Genomic DNA, 20,292 nt, shown 5'->3' on the forward strand with positions numbered 1-20,292 from the left:
CAAATCCAGTGTCTCTCCAGCTTATTGGGTCCAGAACCTTTTTTACCTCTCCCAAAAGAACATTCTGTGGAGCATCACTTGGGAACCACCCAAAATGCAAAAAGCAACATTTCCCACTGCTATCTTGACACAGAGGAACTTCTTTCTGGAATTTCTGGGAGGAAAAGCATAAGCTGGAGGTGGGGAGAGGGGGGCCTTCTTATTAAAAGACCCCGAGACAGAGAGAGCAGGGACCCTGGAAGTCCGCAGGGGCGGGTGGTGGGGCCTTGTAGTGGCAGGAGGCTCTAGGGTCTCCCCCTCCCAGCTACTAGCTGAACCCCAGCTTCCCCATCTGTAACTGGGGCATTTTTGAGACCTAAATAACATACTGCATGGGCATCCCTGTCTCTGCCTCCAGAAAGACCCATCTCCAGAGCCACTGACCCCAGAAAAGAGGTCAAAGAACAGAAGCCGCAGGAGGAGGGGGCAAGCTTAGCCGAGAGGGGAGGTTGGCCATCTGCTGCATCAGAAGAGAAAACCATGGCTAATCTGGAAAAGCCAGCCTGCAAGGGAGTGACCACATCTCCCAGCATCCTCTGGGGCAGGTACAGTCTCATCGTTTGGCTGGACACGAATCAAAGACCAACCCACCTGCCTCCCTGTCCTGCCCAGCAGAGCCCCCTTCTCTGTTTCCTCCTTGTTCCTCTGCATCCTCCAGGGCCTGAAACAACCTCCCAACCCCCACCTGTGAGCTTCTGAGGCTCCTGTCTTCTTAGGGGCAGAGGCGAGGAAAATTCTGCTGTAGCTCCCTCCCTCCCGCCTAGACTTTTGGCTGCCTTCTGAAGCTGGACAATACAGGGAAATGTTTGCACCCAAACAACTCCGCTGCTTCAGGAACTGCCTGACCCTGCCCAGGAAAGCGAAATTCTCCAGCTCCACCCTGCGGCCCCCTCAGTCTGGGGATCAGAAACCAGAGCAAAGCGGGTCACGGGCATCCCCAAGGTGGCCAGAGGAGAGTTCAGGGGTCACCTCCCTCTAAGGACTGGAGTTTTTTCCTTCCTGCCCAAATCAGAAAGGGAGCTGTGGGGTGGGATGGGGTAGGGGGGTGGCGGGTGGGAGAGAGGCTGGAGGGGACGGGGGTATATGTATACATATAGCTGATTCACGTGGTTGTCCAGCAGAAACTTACACAATCTTGTAAGTATACTCCAATAAAAATAAAATAGAAAAAAATGAAGTCAAATAAAAAAAAAAAAAAAAAGAAAGGGACCTCTGTCCCCGACTGCAGGATACACAAAAGCCAGATTGTCAATATTTATCTGGAGAGCCCAGGCTCTGGATTAATCTGGCCTAAAGATAATACAAATAGCACTTTGATGTGACTTGAGAAATGTATTAATTCATTCAACAAGCATGTGCTTGTTGGGTTCTGGGCCAAGCCCCAGGCCGGGCACTGGGGATCTGGGGTAGATCACCCCCGACTCTGCCCTGGAGAGGCCCACGGTCTAGGAAGAGAGAGAGGGAGGCCCCCCGGAATGCAATAAGATGGCAGGTGGGGGCCTGCTCCGTCCCAGCTGAAATTCCTCCTGAGAAAAACCAGAATGGTGTCAGCTCAAATAAGGGCTCGAGGGATTGGCAAATGCGGGGGCGGGAGGGGCTAGGGAGGGCCACACGCACCGTGGCGGTGGCCACCAGCTCAGGAAGCCAAGGGGTCAGGGCAGTGTGCAAAAGCAGAGGCCACGTCCGCAGGGTCTGATAAAAGACGGGAGGCACCTCCCCTCCAGAAAGCCCTTCCCATCCGGTTTGATTCTCCCTTGCCCTGAGGTGCGGAACACCAGGTACAAGTCAACAAAACGTGCAAAGCAACAAGGAGATAAAACAGATTGCGATCTCCTGTGTGGCGGGCGCAGAGCGTCTGCACGGGACACCACCACGGGGTGGCCCCCGCCCCGGTGGGGATGTAGGGGCTCCTGCCTGCAGAGCTCATCAGTTTCCTGTTTCCAGCACCCGCTGCGTGGGGCAAAAAGGAGAGGTCAGTGACCCCAGGCTCCCACCTACACCCTCCCCCCGAATCCCTCGTGGGGGGCCTGCCCTGCCACGCAGCCTGCCTTTGAGGGAAAGAGGCAGGAAGATGGAGGGGCCGGCTGCCTGCCTGCCGGGGGCAGCTCAGGTCAAGACAGCCAGTCTGCCTGTCGCAGCCCCTCACGCCCACCTCCCCCGGGCCAGAGACTGTGTGTTTTTGTCTTTCTTGGGAGGGGGAGGGGTGCGGCTCGGAGCCCTGAGTGATGAGTTAAGTGACAATGAATTTGCGCCACATGGAGCCCTGGGCTTAAGGGGAAAGTGTTTTGGTGAAATGCAGCTGGGATTTCATCAGCCCCCACCCCCCAGACAGTACAAAAATAGTCCGGGCCAGGCCGGCTCTGACCCACAGGCCTGGCCCAATTTCACCGCCCCCTGTCCTGGAGAGAGGCTCCGAGTGGCCTCTTTCCCTGAATCTGGGTTTCGTAATCTCGCCTTGTTGTTTTGGTCGCCTGTTTGTGGACTGGCCTGGTTTGTCTTGTCTGGAGGCTTCGCTCCCTCACAAATTCCCTGCCACTTGGCCCTGCAGAGAGAGGGAGGGGGTGAGGCAGGAAGACCCACCCTCTCTGTTGGGGACCAGGCCCACACTGGGCCAGGGACCGTCACAGCCTGGGGACTGATCACGGGGCACCCTGTGACCTGGGGAATGTGGGTGGATTGGGGACCCTGGACACAAGGATGAGGGGTGGGCTTCACTCCAGCAGGAACTGGAGGGGCCTCATCAACCTCTCAAGCCCAACCGCATTCCTCGGAGGGGAAAACTGAGGCCAGAAGCAGGAAGCGAGTGAGGTGAAGTGCCAGAAGCTGTTAACAGCATCACCAGGGTTCACTCCACGTACCCGGCACCAAGAGCCTGCCGGGCACCCAGGAATCCCCCCAGAATGTGGGTGGATTGAGAGTGTGGTCAAAGCCCTTCATCCCAAACTTCAGCTCAGAGGAAGGAAACGGAGAGGGAGCTGGACCCCGGGGGCAGAACAAGGAGGCAGGCAGGTCCCCCAGCGCCCTGAGCATCTGTATCTCCTTCCCCCAAGATGTGAATGGTGAGAGCCGCTCCTCCAGGGCTGGGAGCAGCTCCCAGGGGAGAGGGACGCACCTGCACTGAGGCCAGGGGCTATTGGGATGGGGGGCAAGACAGGGACACCCTGAGGTGAGACGATGGAGGCAGAGCCGCAGCATCACTCAGACCAGCCGCTGGGGGCGGCCGACCAGACAGAATAGAGTCGCAGATAGGAACCTGGGCTCCACCTGGACGCCGGGACCAGGGCTGAACCCTGCCATTCTGGGGCTCAAGGTGAGGGCCTTGAGTGCTTGAGGCTGCAGGGTCACAGCGGTCCAAGGCCACTTTGAGAACCACTCTCCTATCCTGAGCGCCGAGGCTAAGACAGACCCAGTCCTGGGGACCAGGGTGGACACAGAGCACGTGGTCAGGACATTGGAAACTTGACAAGCAGTGGCAGAGGGCCCTGGTTTCTGGGATTCCCCTAGGGGTGGTGGCTAAGACATTGCTCTCTCAATGCAGGAGGCCAGGGGTTGATCCCTGGTCAGGGAACTGGATCCCACATGCTGCAACTAAGGGTTTACATGCCTCACCTAAAAGGCTTGCATGTCTCAACTAAGACCTGGCACAGTCAAATAAATTAAATTAAAAAAAAAAAAAGGGGACCTGGGTTCAGGCTGACCTGGGCTTTCCCCCAAGTTAACATAAGGGATGCCAAAGGGCAGCATCCCAGGGTTTGGCGAGGAGGGGACAGGAGGGGCCACTGGAAGTCCACCTTGTGAGCAGGGGAAAGCTGGATCAGCTAGGGGTCCAGCAGCCTGAACCCACCTCCGTTTCTTCCCACATGCTCAGCCTGTCCAGAGGCAGAGGAGCTGCTGTCCGGGCTCAACCAGCAGCTTGCTCCTCAGACCACAGGATGGGACTCGCATGGGTCCTTCCTTCCTTCCTCGGTCTCCCCACACAGGGTCTGGCCAGAATACCTCAAATGCACACAGGAAGCATGGTCTGGGCACGCCGACCCCCACCGCTGCCCCCTGCCCCGGGGACCCGGGGACCCAGCGTGTCCAAAATCCCTGCCGTCCCAGCTTCTCTCCCCTACCCTGCACCTCCAGAGGGTTTCCACTCCTTTCTCTCCCATTGTTTTCCTTCTTGGCCCTCAGCCAGTCCCCAAAGGCCAGGCTAAGGCCCATTGAAGCCAGCCCAGCTAGGGAATGAGGGGGGCGTCGGGCTGAGGCTCTGGGACGCCTGGCCCAACCCCAGGAGTCTGGGGGCTTGGGGGAGGTGTCTCCCCAGCCCTCTTGGTAGGGGTGGGAATTAGGAGCTTAGTGAGGGGTAGGGGGTCAGACAGGCCTTGATTTGAATAGCTTGTCAGTTGTATGAAGGGATTTGCCTTCTCTGAGCCTCAGTTTCTCCGTCTGTAAAATGGGAGTGAGGATAACAGCCTGCTGCCACAGTCGTAGCAATTTAGTGAAGTATGACATTATGGTCCGTGTCCTCACGGCAGTACCTGGAACAAATGAAGTACCCAGTGAGGACGGCTGCCATGTCCACGCCCAAGAAGGGCAAAGGGCTCCGGGTGGGAGAGGTTGTTAGAAAGTATCAGTGGAACAAAGCAGGCCAGTCTGGGCTGTCCAGCGATGACACCCCTGGCCCCAGAAAGTCCTTTCCTCCTTCTTTCTGCTTTTTCCTCTGGCGGGTCAGATGGTGGCAGAGGCGGACTGATGGAAGACCCTCCCCCTACACATAGATACACATCCATGGAGACCCCCAGCCCACAGCCCTGGAAGCTCCGGGTGACCCTCCAGACAGCGGTCCCACCTCGGGAGCAGGGGTACCCCGAGGACGTTGGCCACAGAGCAGGGCGGCTCAGGGCTGACCCTCACAGCCCCAGCAGCCTGAGATTCCCTCCTTCCAGAAGAATCAGGGGAACTGGCTCCTACCCTAGAAAAGCCTGTCTCTCGGTCTGGAAGGCTCAACAAGGCAGGGGACCGCCCTTGCATGCCTGACACCTCATCTGAAGGCCTGGGGGGCAGTTCTAGGGAACAGGCCCCTGTAAATCAGCTGGTCTGCTTCTCCTGGGCCGCCCCAAGGCCCCACCCTCCTGCCCAGTTCCTTTCTAAGTCTGCTCTCTGTCTCCTCCACCCACCCCACTTGCAGAGCGGCAGTGAGAGCGGGAAGGACACAGACTTGGGAGGCAAACCACCCGGTGGTTTGAGTGGACCTTAAGCCTCAGGCTCCCCATCTGTAAAATGGATTAGTAATAACAACAGTACCTCATCCCAGGGAGGCTGGAATGAGTTAATACAAGGAAAGGCCTCAGGGCGGTATCTGGCCCAGGGTGAACACTCAATAAATGCTAAACCTCATTATTTTTTATTTGTGTCTCTGTCTTGCATGTTTGTTGACTCAAATTTTCCATGGGTAAGGAGGTGCAGAAGAAGGCTTGAAGTTCTGTGGTCTAAACTGCCCGCTGCTCCCAGGGCCTCTGAGCTGGAGGCTACAGCTATAAAGGATTCCTTTCAGTTGGGGCCAGTGATGCTCTGATAAAGCTTGACCACAGGATGCAGAATCGGCGGGCTGTGGGCTCACACCCCAGGCCTCAAAGGCTAGGCCACCACCAGAACTGAGGCCATTCAGGGTGGGGAGGCAGCAAAGCCCTCAGTCCTAGGGCACAGGCTGCCAACACTCTTCTGCGTTCCCAGCGCCTCTCTCCCCTGCTTCCCCGCCGCCGCCTTCCATGCCAAATATCTGGCCTCCACCCATGGCTGTTTGTGCCTCATGTCATAGGCGGCTGAGTCTCAGAATCCTAGATGCCTGGAGTTACAGGGTTGGAATATAGTGATGGAAAACTATCTAACACAGCATTTGAACTCTTGGTGAGAACAGCCTCTGCCATCTTCCTGATGGTAAGCAGCCCTGCCAGCTTGGATCCTCTCCTGTGACGGGGAGCTCACCACCACAATCCCGTGAGAATCCCATCTGCTTTCATTCCGTAGGGTCCCACGTCCCCAGTGAGGTCAGAAGGGCCATGCCCCACACTGAGGAGGAACAGTCCAGGCCACCACTGGGCAGTTCCCACGGCTAGAAGGTTTCCTCCAACCCAGACCTGCCTTCCTCCCCTCATGGCTCCATGCCACGTCTCTGCCCCAGGAGCCCCTCACCCCGAGGTGGTCTTTCCTGCAGACTAGCGTCAGTGCCCTCCAGCCACCTGCTTTGCCAGGCTCTCTTGTCTGCGTCGGGGGCCTCTGGGAGACATCTAAGCCCATCCTGCCAAGCACAGGTACTGGCAAGAGACTGGGTTAGAAAGGAAGCGACAGGTGGGCACATCATGTGAGGTGTGCTCTGTGACAGGGACCCAGTGAAGTCCCACCACCAGCTAGGCTCCCCGGGAGGGGCTGGGCAGGCAGGCGAGCCGGGGGTGGGGGGGCCGGAGACTCTTTCAAGAGATGCCAAGAGCCCGCTGGCTGAGCTGGTGCGGAGCGGCAGCTGTCAGCACGCCCGGCGGGGACGTGTGTCTACATTACGTCACAACTCAGCTATTCCCCAGGCAGCCCCCAGGAGAAGCCCTGGGAGCTGTGACATCCAGAAAGGAAGAGGTGGGGGGGGGCTCTGCACACAGGAACCCTACCTCAGGGCAGGGCACCCCAAGGAGTACCGACTCCAGACCCCGCCGGGCATGGGGCGAGGGGACGGCCACGGGGCTCGGAACCTCCAGACATGCAGCCTGCAGACGGGCCAGAGCGGCCGCCAGGGGCCAGATGGGCTGCATTAACCTGGGAGCAGTCTCCTCAGGGCCCAGATGCTCCGTGTTGAGCCCGCGAGCTGGCTTTGGGCTCCAGATGTGGGCCTGGGGTGGGGAGGGGGGATGGGACACAGCTCCAGATGTGTGCAGTCTGAGCAAAGGATGACTGTAGTACTCAGCGGCAGCACCCTGGGGGCCCAGGGGCCTAGAGCTTCGAGGGCTGGGCCAAGGGGCCTCTCTGCTCGCATCCTCTCCAGCCCACCCACCACTCCAGCCCTTGGGCCTCAGGGGATTCAGGGTTCACAGAACTCTGACCCAGCAACTACCAAGCCCAGAGGCTCCGGCCTCATTTCCAGAGCAAGGACAGAGCCCAAGGATCTGCCCAGGGTCAAGCAAGCCAGAGACATGCAGGACCCCTGGCAGGAACAAAGGGTCTCGAGTCCCTCCGACCACAGGCAGCTGGGGGCGGGCAGTGGGTGGCACGGTTTCCAGGGCTGGAGGCCAGCCTCTCCCCAGACGCTGTCAGCCACACATTGGGCTGACCTGGGCATCCCTGGGGGAGTGGTAGGAGCAGGCGCAGCCCTGACCTTCGAGGTGGGGTCCACGGGGTGGGCGGGGACACGGGCCAGGCCCAGGAGACTCAGAGGACGCAGCACCCCCCCACCCCCCAGCCTCCTCCTGCCGCAGACGGTGCTGCTCCACGGTGGGGTGGCAGGGTTGGGGTTCAGCTCGGCAAAAGACCCCGGCCGACCCCAGGCACTCAGCCACCAAGCTGAAAGAGGCGCTCCTGCTCCCTGAGCACCAGTGAATGCAAGCCGTGCGCAGGCCCCTTACCAGCCAGGGCGCTTCCCCACAGCTCCGGTGCGGGGTGCGGGCTCCCCATCTCAGAGACGGCAGGTCCCAGAGGCGCCCAGGCTGGGCCAGGCAGGGCCAGAGGGGCACGGGGACCAGCCCCTGGCCCGGGCCTGCCGGGCTCTGTGGGCTCGGGGCTCAAGACAGTGTCTCGGGACAACGTTCCTAAGGAAGCCTTGGGTGGGGGGTGCCTCCCTAGACCTAAGCCTCCTGTTCCAACACATAACTTCCGCCCCGATGGTGGGACCGCCTCGGGAAGCACAGACCCCTGCCGCAGCCCCTCCTCGATGTCCAGAGCCGCCCCCTCCCCACCCCTTCCCGTAGACCCTGCAAGTGGGCTGAGAGGGCAAGGATGGAGGCCAATGGAGGGCCCTGGGAAAGCCCCTCTAAGCTTCAGTCCTCACGTTTACACAGGGGCCCCGGCTCCGGCCTCTAAACCAGGAGGGCGTGGCGGCCCCAGTGGGTAGAGGTCAGAGGTCAGACCTACCGCCCGCAGTGGCTTCTGGGAATCTCAGCCTAGAGGCTGCCTCTGGGCCCGAGCGGAGGAGAGCGGGGTGGGCACAGCGGCCCTCCCCGCAGACCCTGGAGGGCTGCTGGTCACCCCGCAGATGCCTTCTCACCCTGCCCTGGTGAGGCAGCCCAGAGAGGGTCAGCGGGGAGGCGGGCGGAGCGGGGAGCCGCCTAGGCGAGAGGCGCTAACGGGTTATATCAGGCGAGCGCTAACCCACCTGGGGCCCACGCCCAAGAGCTGGGGCCTGGGGAGAGATGCTGGCCTGATTCTGCGTGCAGCCGCAGGGCCGGGTAGGAGGCTGCCCGCCCCGAGCAGGGAAGCCGTTTAGCCACGGTAGCCCAGAAGGCAAGGCCCGGGTGAGCCTCCACCCCATCGGGCCTCCATTGGGTGGCCAACAGGGGGACACCCCCTTCGGCAGCAGGGTCTGTCCAAGCCTACAGGTAGCTCTGCTTGCTGGGCAGCAGAATCCCCAAGCCTCAGGAGGGGCCCTCTCGCGTCCATCACTTCCTCCTCCAGCCAGACCCCCACCCCAGGGCTCCAAGATCCCATCCCCAACTCAGGGGACCCTGATTTCTCCTATTCTCACTGTTCTGCCTGGGGCCTGCCCAGCACCAACACTCCCCACCATCCTCAGAGACGCACTTTGACAGCCCCCAACATCACTCTCCCTCCTGGGGACAAGGAGAAGCCTGAAAAGGAGCCTGACTCCCAGGGCGGTGGGCTCAGGGAGTGACTAGGAGCCCAAGGACCTAGATGGGTGCTCCGTGCAGGGGTCAGGGGTGGGGGGGGGCAGGGTCAACAAAAGGCCAGGGACTGAGGCCTGGGACTGAGGAGGGGGCCCCTCACAATCGTGGCTGGGCGGCCAGGGCCCTGTGTGTCTTGGCCGAGCGGGACCCCTGGGCCGCCAGGTATGTAACAATTCCAGCCATTTCCTGCCCTATTAATGAGAAAGGGGCTGATATAAATACACGCTCAGCATAAATAAATACAGCCCAGGCCCGGGACTGCATAGCAGACAGATTGCGTGGAGCCGCTGGCCAGCCCTGCAGCCAGCTCCCCCCACCCTGTTCACACCCCCACCACCGCCGCCCCCCAACTTGTTTTTCCTCCAGCAGGCCAGGGCCCCTCCACACTCTCAGGCCTGAGATAGACGGACCCGCCCGCCCGCCTTCCAGACCTCAGAGCAAGGCCCCCCATGGCGCTGGGAAGGCCGCAGGCCCAAGAGAGAGAGAGTTTCCCAGCACTGACCCACCAGGCCTGGTGGGGTTCTGTGTGTGCGCAGACCCAGCGCAGCCCTGTGTGTGAGGCCCAAGGCTATGGCTGTACCTGTTCACAGGTGGGGAGACTGAGGCTCATGGGGTTAAGGAATTTGCCCAAGGTCACGCAGAAGGGCTGGGGTAGGTCCAGGGTTCAAACTGCAGCCTGTCTGACCCCGGGGCCTCTGATCTTCTCACCGCTGGCGGCAGCGAGGAAAAGCCATGGGCAGGTTCACGCCTTTCTCCCCTTTCTCCCAAGCCCCAGACCCGAGTCATCAGGGCCCCTGGAAGGCCCAGGAGCACTTACATTTGTGGAGCCAGATCTCAGCTCATGTAAGGATCTATGGCTCAGCAGGTAAAGAATCCACCTGCAGTGCAGGAGACGTGGGTTCGATCCCTGGGTTGGGAAGATCCCCTGGAGAAGGAAATGACAACCCACCCCAGTATTCTTTCCTGGAGAATCCCATGGACAGAGGAGTGCGGGCTACAGTCCGTGGAGTAATGAAGAGTCTAACATGACTGAGCAACTAAGCAAGCAAGGACCTATCAGATGTACAGGTGACCTCCTCCCAGCTGGGGTGTCCAGGATATTGAGGCCCCCCCCAACATTGGCTGTTTCATCAGGATCACCCAGTCACCTGACACTGCATAGACATGGAAACCGAGACCCAGAGGGGCCACCCAGCGACACGTATTATGTGAGTGGATTCCCATCAGTACATCAGTATGGCGCCCCATCAGTGGCTGTAGGTGGGCTCTGTGTGGACGCACGCAGGTTTGCATGTATATTGAGACTAGAAAGATATTCCACACACAGCTGACTCTGTTTCTCTGAAGTTTAGAACCAGAGAGAAGGAAACATTTTTACCTTCACATCTCTGTCCCTTTTCTTTCTTTCTTTTTTTTTTTTTTTGGCCACACTATGAGGCTTGTGGGATGTTAGTTCCCTGACCAGGGATTGAACCTAGGGCCCTGGCAGTGAAAGCATAGAGCCTTAACCACTGGACCACCAGGGAATTCTCAACATCTCTGTACTTGTGGTAATTAAAAAAAAATTTAGGAGAAGGAAAAAAATAGCCCCTACCCCCATCATCACCCCCACCAAACTCTCCCCATCTACTGCCCATGGGCCCCACCACTGGTCCCAGCCTCCAGCCTATTCCCAGCTCTATCCTGGATCCGGGCCTCTCTCCCCAGGTGGCACAGCTACTTGCCACCTCCCCTCCCTTCTTGGCCTTTGAGGCCCCTTTCCACCTGCTCCCTCCCTCCCAGCACCCCAGGCCCATGGCCAGAGCCCATTCAAGTGCCATCTTGGTCCCTGGCCGCTCCCAGGCGAGATCTGGGGCCACCTCCCTGTCCCCCAGCCCGCATCTTCAGCGGGGGCCGAGCTCACACACCTCTGCGCCTGGCTTTCCCTGCCTGCTGGGTGGGAGTTCCAGAATCCCAGCTGTGACCCCCTCACAGGTGTTCTGCCTGGTTGGCCAGGTGGGAGCCCTTCTGAGTCATCGGGCCAGGGGCAGGACGAGTCTGCTCCTGAGACTCAGAAGAAGGGCCTGGAAGTTCACCCCACATCCACCCCCTGGCCATCTGCAGGTTTTTCTGTGAGAGGCAAGGCAGGAATCTGGCCCTAACTTCTCTAGGAGCCAGAATGGAGGAGAAGAATGTAGAGCAGAGCTCTCGGGAATGTCTTCCCACACTCATCGCCCCCAGGCTTGGGAATGAGTAAGGAGCGATCACTAACTCCCAAGAAACCATCTCTCCGCTCCTCTCACAGCATTGCCCTAAGGGTGGCGAATGGGGGATCTGACCCACTGCGGCCTGAGCACGCCTCAATGGCATCCGCACCCCTTGAGCAGGACCTGGGCAGCTGGGGCCAAGGGCTGAGATACTGGGTGTTTCCCTCTCCCTGGAGGAGATGGATCTGTGGTTGTACTTGTGGGTGAGAGGGTGGATGGATGGGCTTCCCAGATGGCGATAGTGCTAAAGAACTCACCTGCCCATGCAGGGGACGTAAGAGATGCAGGTTTGATCCCTGGGTCAGGAAGAGCCCCTGGAGGAGGGCATGGCAACCCACTCTAGTATTTTTGCCTGGAGAATCCCATGGACAGAGGAGCTTGGGGAGCTACAGTCCACGGGTTGCAAAGGGTCAGACATGACTGAAGTGGCTTAGCAGGCAGGCAGGCAGGCAGGGTGGATGGACAGGTGGGTGAATAGGTAGACAGGCTGAGAGATAGGTGTTTGAGTGGACAGATGGATGGATGAGTGGGGACATGAGTGACCAAGTGTATACATGGATGCACAGGCCAGCTGCAGACTGGCTCAGGAATAACTCCTTTCTTAAAGGAATTTTCTAAATCTCTGAAATGTGAGGCCCTGGCACCCCCCAGAGGCCAGAGTCTCTAACTACCCATTGTCCCTAAAAACCTTGGGCATCAGCAGTCTCAGGAAGCAGGCGCATGGACCCAGATGAAGTGAGGCATTCTAGGAAACACACACATGCACATCCCTCCAGCCCAGTAAGGAAGAGGGACCGAGAGTGAGACCGCAGGCCAGACCAGACAGGGGAGGCACAGGGGGACACATTTATTCTCCAGGAGTTCCAGGCTCTGGCAGGACTGGCCTGGCCCCGGGGGCTGGGGGCCCAGGGGGTGGGGTCTCAGACGAGAGCCCCAAGGCCTTCTGGGGCTCAGCCTCCTGGGCCTGGGCCAGCTGGTCTGTGTGCTCAAAAGCGGCCTGCAGCAGGTGGGAGGCTAGGCAGGTGGTCCAGGTGACGAGGTAGGCCAGGTGCCAGGAGGTGAGCGCTACCGTGCTCTCCACCCACCAGTACAGACTCTTCAGCAGCGCCAGTGACCTCTGCACCACGCGGTTCTGCAGCAGAGCCTGGGGGCGGGGGGGCAAGTGGATGAGCAGGCGGCTGTCCGGAGCTCACGTGCCACACTGCCTGGCTGCTAGGTGCCCCCCACAACCCCCCAGCCCAGCCCAGGCCCAGCGTCCCAGGTCTGCGCTCCCCAGCCCAGCCGGCACCCGCCCTCACCCACCTTCCTGGGCAGCTGGCCCAGGCTGCAGCACTGGGCTTTCCGGTACAGTCTCCAGACCAGCAGCAGCAACAGCAATGCAGCCAGCATCAGGCTGTGCAGACACGACAGAAACAGGTCCATCCAGGTGGCCGCAGACAGGCCCAGCTGCTCCCAGGCCCCCAGCCACTTTGGGCCCAGGCCCAAGGCCCGGGCACAGCCCAGCAGGCCTGCCCACACCAGCCTGGGCACCCGCAGCGCCAGGCACACAGGGACCTCTAGCAGTGTCAGCCCGGCCCGGAGAACCCGGCCCACAGGGCAGCCAGCAATCTTAGGGGATGGGTGGAACCCCTGGGCCTCCCGAGTCAGCCCCGACAGCCAGTGGTTGAAGAGGAAGATCTTGAGGAGCAGGAAATTATAGAGGTGGGCCCGGTTCTGGACGAGCTACAGGAAGAGGAGAATGTCGTCACCCATTGCCACTCACTTGCCGCGGGAGCCCACCTGTCCCAGGCTTTATGGTGCGGGTGTGGCTGCCAGGCCATCCCGGGGCCAGGCCCTCCCTTTCTCAAGGCCTCAGTTTCCTCTATTCCAAGAGTGATCTTTATCTGTCCACTTGGAAGGACTCCATTCTCAGGAGGGAGCTTTAGTAGGTGTTTCATATTATATTTGATTTTCTTTCCTCTGGGTTTTTTTCTTTCTCTCTCTTTTTTTTTTTTTGGTCACACCAGCAGACTTGCAGGATCTTAGTTCCTTGACTAAGGATCGAACCCGTGTCCCCTGCAGGGGAAGCACAGAGCCTTAACCACTGGACCACCAGGGAATTCCCTTTCCTTTGGGTTTCAATGGTTATTTACCACCCTTCAGACTAAGGTCATGTTTGAAAAAGAGTGGTGGGAAGGTCAATGCTTAACCCACGGGAGTGCTCTAAAGAAAATTCTGTGGCTCTGCAGCTTGAAGGTAGGGCTTCTGAAAGCTATGGGATTACTCCAGGAGGGGGGCAGCCACCTTGTCTCACCAGTGGCATCTAGCAGCAGCTTTGGCCCTCTGGCCCCCTGGCCCCCAACCTCCAACCCCCTCCTCACCAGTGCGGACAGCTTCACCACCACCAGCAGAGACCCCGAGAGGCTGGATCTGACCGGAGGGATGGCCTCCATGTCTGGCCCTCCTTTCCCTTCTCCAGTGGAAGAAGCAGGGTGACCTCACAGACACCACAGGGTGGGGACCAAGTTACCGTGGGGACCCAGTTGCCACGAAAGTCTCCCCTTTCCCTGCCTCCTGCCCCATCACTGCACAAGAACTGGGGTACTTGTCTTCCGCATCCTGTCGCCTTCCTGATGGGAGACTGCTCCAGGAGACATCACCTCCACGAACTTCCGGTCCACCCGGCACAGGCAGCCAAGGCAGCACAAAGATGCTGTACCTTCCCACATCCTTCCAAACCCTGAAGAATCAGAGACCTGGGAGATAGACATCTTCACCCCAGGGCGGCGGGTGGCAGAACGCTTGAAGGCAGATGGAAGCCTCAGCCGCCCAACTCTGAAAGCTCCTACCTAACCCCCATCCATCCTTCTTGCATTTTGCTAAAAGGTTGGTCTCATCACAAAGTAGAGAAGTCAGCTGTAACCTTTATTCTCTGATCTGAGTGATGCATCAGTGGCTTCCAAGACTCAGAGGAGGGCAGGGGAGAGAAAATGTGCCTGCAAAAGGCTTCAGAGGGTCTTGGAGAGAGACATTCAGAGAGGGAAAGGGGGCAATTTGCTGCGCAAGACCCCTTGGGGGCCACAGGCTGCCTGGAAGAGAGGTTTCTGGAAGCCTCAGAAGATCAGAGTTAGTCTTAGCATTCTGGGAGAATCCAGAACCTTGATCACAGCCTTTCCTACAATGCTTTCCTGTCTGGGTCCCAGCAGGTGCCCCGAGATGCTCCAAGGATGAGGCTCTCAAGCCATTTATAAATTTTTTAAAAGCGCGCCCTCTGGTGGCCCGTGAGTGCAGGGCACAGTTGCAGTCTCACTCCCTTGCTCCGCGAGGACCCTCGTGCAGGATACAACCCGTCAGAAAGAATCCCTGGAAGGTCAGAGGTGACCCCTGCCCAGGACGGGTCCCATTCGCCCATTTGTGTCCTCTCCCTGGGCGACAGTTGGGGTCCACTTCGAGGAGGGTGCAAAGTCCCTCGGCTCCGTCTGCTGCCCTTACCCCTCCCCCACCACCCTCTACAGTCCCCGAACACTATAGCCCTGAGGGGAAGCTGGGGTTCAAAAAGGCCTCCTTCAGCTAAGTTTTGAAGGATGGGTGGGAGCTTTCCGGAGGAGGAAGCGTGAAGGGTGGTATGGGCAGAAGGAACTGCATGATTCCAACAATTCAGTATGGGTGGAGCATAAAATGCGCTTCTGGAGAAGGAAATGGCAACCCACTCCAGTGTTCTTGCCCGAAAAATCCCACAGACAGAGGAGCCTAGCCGGCTGCAGTCCATGGGGTCGCAAAGAGTCAGGCACACCTGAGCGACTGAGCATGCAAGGTTTATTTCTTCTTTGGGTGACAGTTGGCACTCAAAAAAATCACAATGGGACTTCCCTGGTGGTTCAGTGGCTGAAACTCTGTGCATCCAATGTAGGGGGCCTGGGTTCAATCCCTAGTCAGGGAACTAGATCCCACATGCTGCAACTAAGACTCAGCACAAATTAATTAATTAATTTTTTAAAAAGAATCACAGTTTACAGTTATTTTAATTTGTATTAAGTTATTTTAAAATACGATGGTTATTTTTATCAAACCAGTTGATTTTGTAATAATAAATGTCCACATTTAAATGCCCACATTTGAATTGATGCTTTCAAACTATGGTGCTAGAGAAGACTCTTGAGAGTCCTTTGGACTGCAAGGGGATCAAAGGAAATCAGCCCTGAATATTCATTGGAAGGACTGATGCTGAAGCTGAAGCTCCTATATTTTGGCCACCTGATGGGAAGAGTCGACTCACTGGAAAAGATCCTGATGCTGGGAAAGATTGAGGGCAGGGGGAGAAGGGGGCAACAGAGGACAAGATGGGTAGCATCACCACCACCAACTCAATGGAAATGAGTTTGAGCAAGCTCCAGGAGATGGTGAAAGACAGGGAAGCCTGGCATGCTGCAGTCCATGGAGTCTCAAAAAGTTGGACATGACTGAGCGACTGAACAACAACAAATCACTAGCCACAGGCATTAGTTTCTACAAAAATCCCCCAGTCAGTAATGTAAAAAGAAACAGGCCCAACATGGAATCACTTGTGCTAAGCCCCACCAGGACTTAATGTGAGTGAGTGAGAGAGTGAAAGTCACTCAGAGTCCGACTCTTTGCTTCCCCACAGTCTATACAGTCCATGGAATTCTCCAGGCCAGAATACTCAAGCAGGTAGCCTTTCCCTTCTCCAGGGGATCTTCCCAAGCCAGGGATTGAACCCAGGTCTTCTGCATTGCACGTGGATTCTTTACCAGCTGAGGCACAAGGGAAGCCCGGGACTTAATATTTATCTTAATTGCAATTTCAACCTCTCCTGGGAGTGGAATTTTAAGCCAATTCATCTGGAGTTTTTGCTTTCCTCTAAGAGAAGGTGCGGAGAAGGGGATGGCACCCCACTCCAGTACTCTTGCCTAGAAAATCCCATGGATGGAGGAGCCTGGTAGGCTGCAGTCCATGGAGTTGCGAAGAGTCGGACACGACTGAGCGACTTCACTTTGACTTTTCACTTTCATGCATTGGAGAAGGAAATGGCAACCCACTCCAGTGTTCTTGCCTGGAGAATCCCAGGGACGGGGGAGCCTGGTGGGCTGCCGTCTATGGGGTCGCACAGAGTTGGACACGACTGAAGTGACTTAGCAGCAGCAGCAAGAGAAGGTGACCTGACTTGAAATAATTCACCCTCTAACTTCCTTGTCCCGCCCTCCTCCTGCCTATAAAAGCCTCCCTTTTGTACTGCTGTTCCACTCCTTGGAGCTCCTCTCTACCTGCTGGGCAGGATGCAAACTGTTCAAGGTTATTGAATAAAGCCAATTAGATCATCAAATGTACTCAACTGAACTTTTTATTAATTTATTTTTTATTGAAGGATAATTGCTTTACAGAATTTTGCTGTTTTCTGTCAAACCTCAACATGAATCAGCCATAAGTATACATATATCCCCTCCCTTTTGAAACTCCCTCCCATCTCCCTCCCCGTATTCAATTGAATTTTGACTTTTAACAGATTTGGTGGCAGTGGTGGGATCCAAGATGACCTTCTGATTGCATTCATGGACAATGAGAAAGACAGGCATGGTGCCGGCAAACCCCTTTTTGACTGGATTGTCCTTTCTCACCATTTCTGAGGCCAGAGGAAGTTCATCATGTTCGTGAGCTCTGCTTTCTTTGCATCAAGCGCCTGGTCTAATTGGTTTTCTGGTCAGTTCCCCTTTTGCTTGGAAACCCCAGTTCTTGATGTTGTCCCCAGATTTCATGTTGGGAATTGCTGGTGATTTAGTCCGCAGTTTCCCATTTCTTTGAACTCCTTCCCCAAATTCCACATCTGGAAATGCGGTAGCCACTGTAGTTCCCCATTTGTTTGGAATCAAGCTGCCATCTTCACTTAGCTGAGGTCTTTGGTTCAAGGCTTTTCCCCCACTCCAGAGTTCCATGGGAATTCTTGGTGGTTACCAGCCGGAGTCGGACTGGGTCCAACTTGAGCTGGACAGGGTCCAGTAAAAACAACTGCTAATAGGAATCTCAGAAGCCAAAAAGCTGCAAAATCAGTGGGTCCTGTGCTAAACACTGGGGACGTCCAAATCAAATTGACTAGGAAGAGAAGTAGTTAGACATCAAAGTAGATTGCTTGCACTCAAGACACCGATCAAGACTTTACACTTTACATGAAACTCACGACTTGCCTGGCAGTCCCATGGTTAAGACTGAGCTCCCAAGGTAGGGGGCTCAGGTTTGATCCCTGGCTGGGGAATTAAGATCCTGCATGCCACAGAGCTTGGTCAAAACAAACAAAAAAACACCATGAAACTCTCTCTTTTTCCTCTCCTTTACCCTGGCATTGGCCTGGAAAGATAATGACATCACTTATATTTCTCAGGCCATTGCTAGAGGGGTTAAGCTCTGGAATTTAGAACAATTTTTTATTTCAGGCTAGAAGTTTCTTCCCCCATATGCACTAAAACTCCTGAATGACCCTTGTGTGGTGGGGGGTGAGGGAGGTGTTCAGTTGCTCAGTCGTGTCCAACTCTTTGTGACCCTTTGAACTGTAGCCCACCAGGCTCCTCTGTCCATGGGACTCTTTAATGCAAGAATACTGTAAGAGGTTGCCATTTCCTTCTCCAGGGGATCTCCCTGACCCAGGGATCGAACCCACGCCTCCTGTGCCTCGGCATTGCAGACAGATTCTTTACCTGCTGAGCCATCAGGGAAGCACAAAGGAGCCCTGGCTTAGGAGTAAATACAATGGCAGTGCGATCAGAAACCTCTCCTTAACTCTTAAAACATTGCAGATTCTGTTTCTAAGACACTGGCTACCCAGCAAAATCCTTAGACTCTCTGGCCAAAGTTGTTCTTGATAACAGAATTATCTTTCAGCTGAGCGGTTCTATGGCCAGCATCACCTACTATACCTAGAGTTAATACTTCTGGGGAGGCCAAAACTCAGTTACATAAGATCCCTGAGCAAACCATTGGCTTTTAAAGGTGACTCCTTCAATGGGGTCTTCCTTTGATTAATCTGATGTTGAGTGGTTTGGGTCTTGGAGACCCATGGCTCCCAAATGCACTCTTAACACTGGGAATTATCCCGCTTGTAGTTAAAATAATATCCCTGGTACATTGCATATTCTCTCTAAAGCTTTAAATGTATATTCACAGCCTCTAGTCACCAAGCAAATCCCCCTAAGACTGGACCTCAGAAGAGGAACAAAGCAAATGATTGACTGAAAAATGGTGAGCCTGGAGTGGTGACCTGTGGATAGCACACAGATTCAGCGACAAAGCAGCATCAGCAAAAGCGGTGAGAACTACAGAACAGTAGGTGAGTGGTGCTGATGCCTTAAATTCTGATCCCATTTCTCAGTTAGGCTGAGAGTTTGATCAAAGTGGAATTGTTGAAAAGAAACAACAGGTCCAAAATGGAGTCACTTATGCTAAGCGCCACCAAGACTTACTACCTAGCCTGATGACATCACTGACTCAATGGACATGAATTTAAGCAAACTCCAGGAGATAGTGGAAGACAGAGGAGCCTGGTGTGCTGCAGTCCACGGGGTCACAAAGAGTCAGACATGACTTAGCAACTAAAAAGCAACAACGATTATAATTTCAGCCTTTCTCAAGAGTGGTGTTTTAAACCAATCAGTCTGGAATTACTTGGTGAGCACTAGTAAGGAAATCTGCCTAAGATTCCCTGACTTCCCCTAAGGGAAGATAACCCTGCCTAACTAGTCCCTTGGACTCCAAGGAGATCAAACCAGTCAGTCCTAAAGGAAACCAACCCTGAATATTCATTGGAAGGACTGATGTTGAAGCTGAAGTTCCAATACTTTGGCCACCTGATGCGAAGAGCTGCCTCATTGGAAAAGACCCTGATGCTGGACAAGATTGAAGGCAGGAGGAGAAGGGGACGACAGCATGAGATGGTTGGATGGCATCACCGACTCGATGGACATGAGTTTGAGTAAGCTCTGGGAGTTGGTGATAGACAGGGAAGCCTGTCATGCTGCAGTCCATGGGGTCGCAAGGAGTCGGACAGGACAAAGTGACTGAATTGAGCTCATCCACTGTGTCTACTTCCATATCCTGCCCCCTTCTGTCTATAAAAACCTTCCATTTTGTACAGCTCCTCAGAGCACCTTTCTGATTGCTTGATGGGATGCTACCCTACTCATGAGTTGTTTAATAAAGCCAATTAGATCTTCAAATGTGGGCTTCCTTGGTGGCTCCGTGGTAAAGAATCCATCTAACAATGTGGGAGCTGTGGATTTGATCCCTGGGTTGGGAAGACCACCTGGAGAAGGAAATAGCAACCCACTCCAGTAATCTTGCCTGGAGAATCCCATGGACAGAGAAGCCTGGTGAGCTACAGTCCATGGGGTCGGGAAGAGTCGACTGAGCTCGCATGCACGCACACGCCACAGGAAAACCCAAACCAAGTTTTTGGCCAACCCGGTATTTGTTGAATTTATAAATGAATGAATGAGTAATGGCCTCAGCTATCCCCACTTGCCAGGCTGGAATAGGAGCAGAGGAGCTGCTGCAGAAGCCCGCCCCCGCCCCACCTTGGATCCTTCCCTCCTTTCTCTTCCCCGCCTAACACCTAGGTTCAAGGCCATGCCAAGTGTGCTAAGTGATGTTAGACCACATCTCCCCTTCCTCAGAGGAAGGACCAAGTGGCGTAAGGCAATTATTAGTGACCGCTGCATTGTCAAACGCCAGGGGGCGCCATTCCCCGGGCCTGATCCCTCTCCATCGAGATTCGCCTCCTCAGCCCCGGACTCAGGTCGAGAGAGGCAAGAAGCGTCACCTCCCTCCCAGTCCCAAGGCCTCCCAGGTGCTCTCCCTGAGGGTGCAGGACGGCGGCAAGACCGCAAGGGGGCAGCAAACACCTGGGGCGCAGGGGCCCAACGCACCTGAGCGCGCTGCGCAAATTGATGGAAAGTTTTCTGTGGCTGATTTTGTCCCTTCTTAGCCTGCGACAACAACCTTACGTCATCCCGAGGAGCTCGACCGGTGCAGGTCCCATCCTGCCTGAGTTGCTGGAGGCGAAACCGCTGAGAAATGTTGGGGACGAATAGTCTTTCTTCCTCATTCCAACATGAAAACCTCACTTTATTTCAAATCTTCATTTTTTCCCCCTCAGAAGA

General features: G+C 56.0%; 1 protein-coding gene and 1 long non-coding RNA gene across 2 annotated transcripts; one reads left to right on the forward strand and one right to left on the reverse strand.

The window, feature by feature from the left end:
- Nucleotides 1-1,875: 1,875 nt before the first annotated feature.
- On the forward strand, nt 1,876-19,329 carry LOC129637440 (uncharacterized). Its single transcript, XR_008707468.1, has 3 exons — nt 1,876-2,011; nt 16,653-16,846; nt 18,302-19,329. It is a non-coding gene; the product is annotated as an uncharacterized LOC129637440 (long non-coding RNA).
- Nucleotides 12,000-14,226, reverse strand: TMEM270 (transmembrane protein 270). The gene is made up of 3 exons (XM_055561597.1): nt 13,513-14,226; nt 12,455-12,874; nt 12,000-12,296 (listed from the first exon to the last, which is right to left on the reverse strand). The coding sequence occupies exons 1-3, from the start codon at nt 13,582-13,584 to the stop codon at nt 12,000-12,002; spliced, it is 789 nt and encodes a 262-aa protein (XP_055417572.1). The 5' UTR covers nt 13,585-14,226.
- Nucleotides 19,330-20,292: the final 963 nt, after the last annotated feature.

Source organism: Bubalus kerabau, chromosome 23 (genome assembly GCF_029407905.1).
Source record: "Bubalus kerabau isolate K-KA32 ecotype Philippines breed swamp buffalo chromosome 23, PCC_UOA_SB_1v2, whole genome shotgun sequence".
Classification (NCBI taxonomy): domain Eukaryota; kingdom Metazoa; phylum Chordata; class Mammalia; order Artiodactyla; family Bovidae; genus Bubalus; species Bubalus kerabau.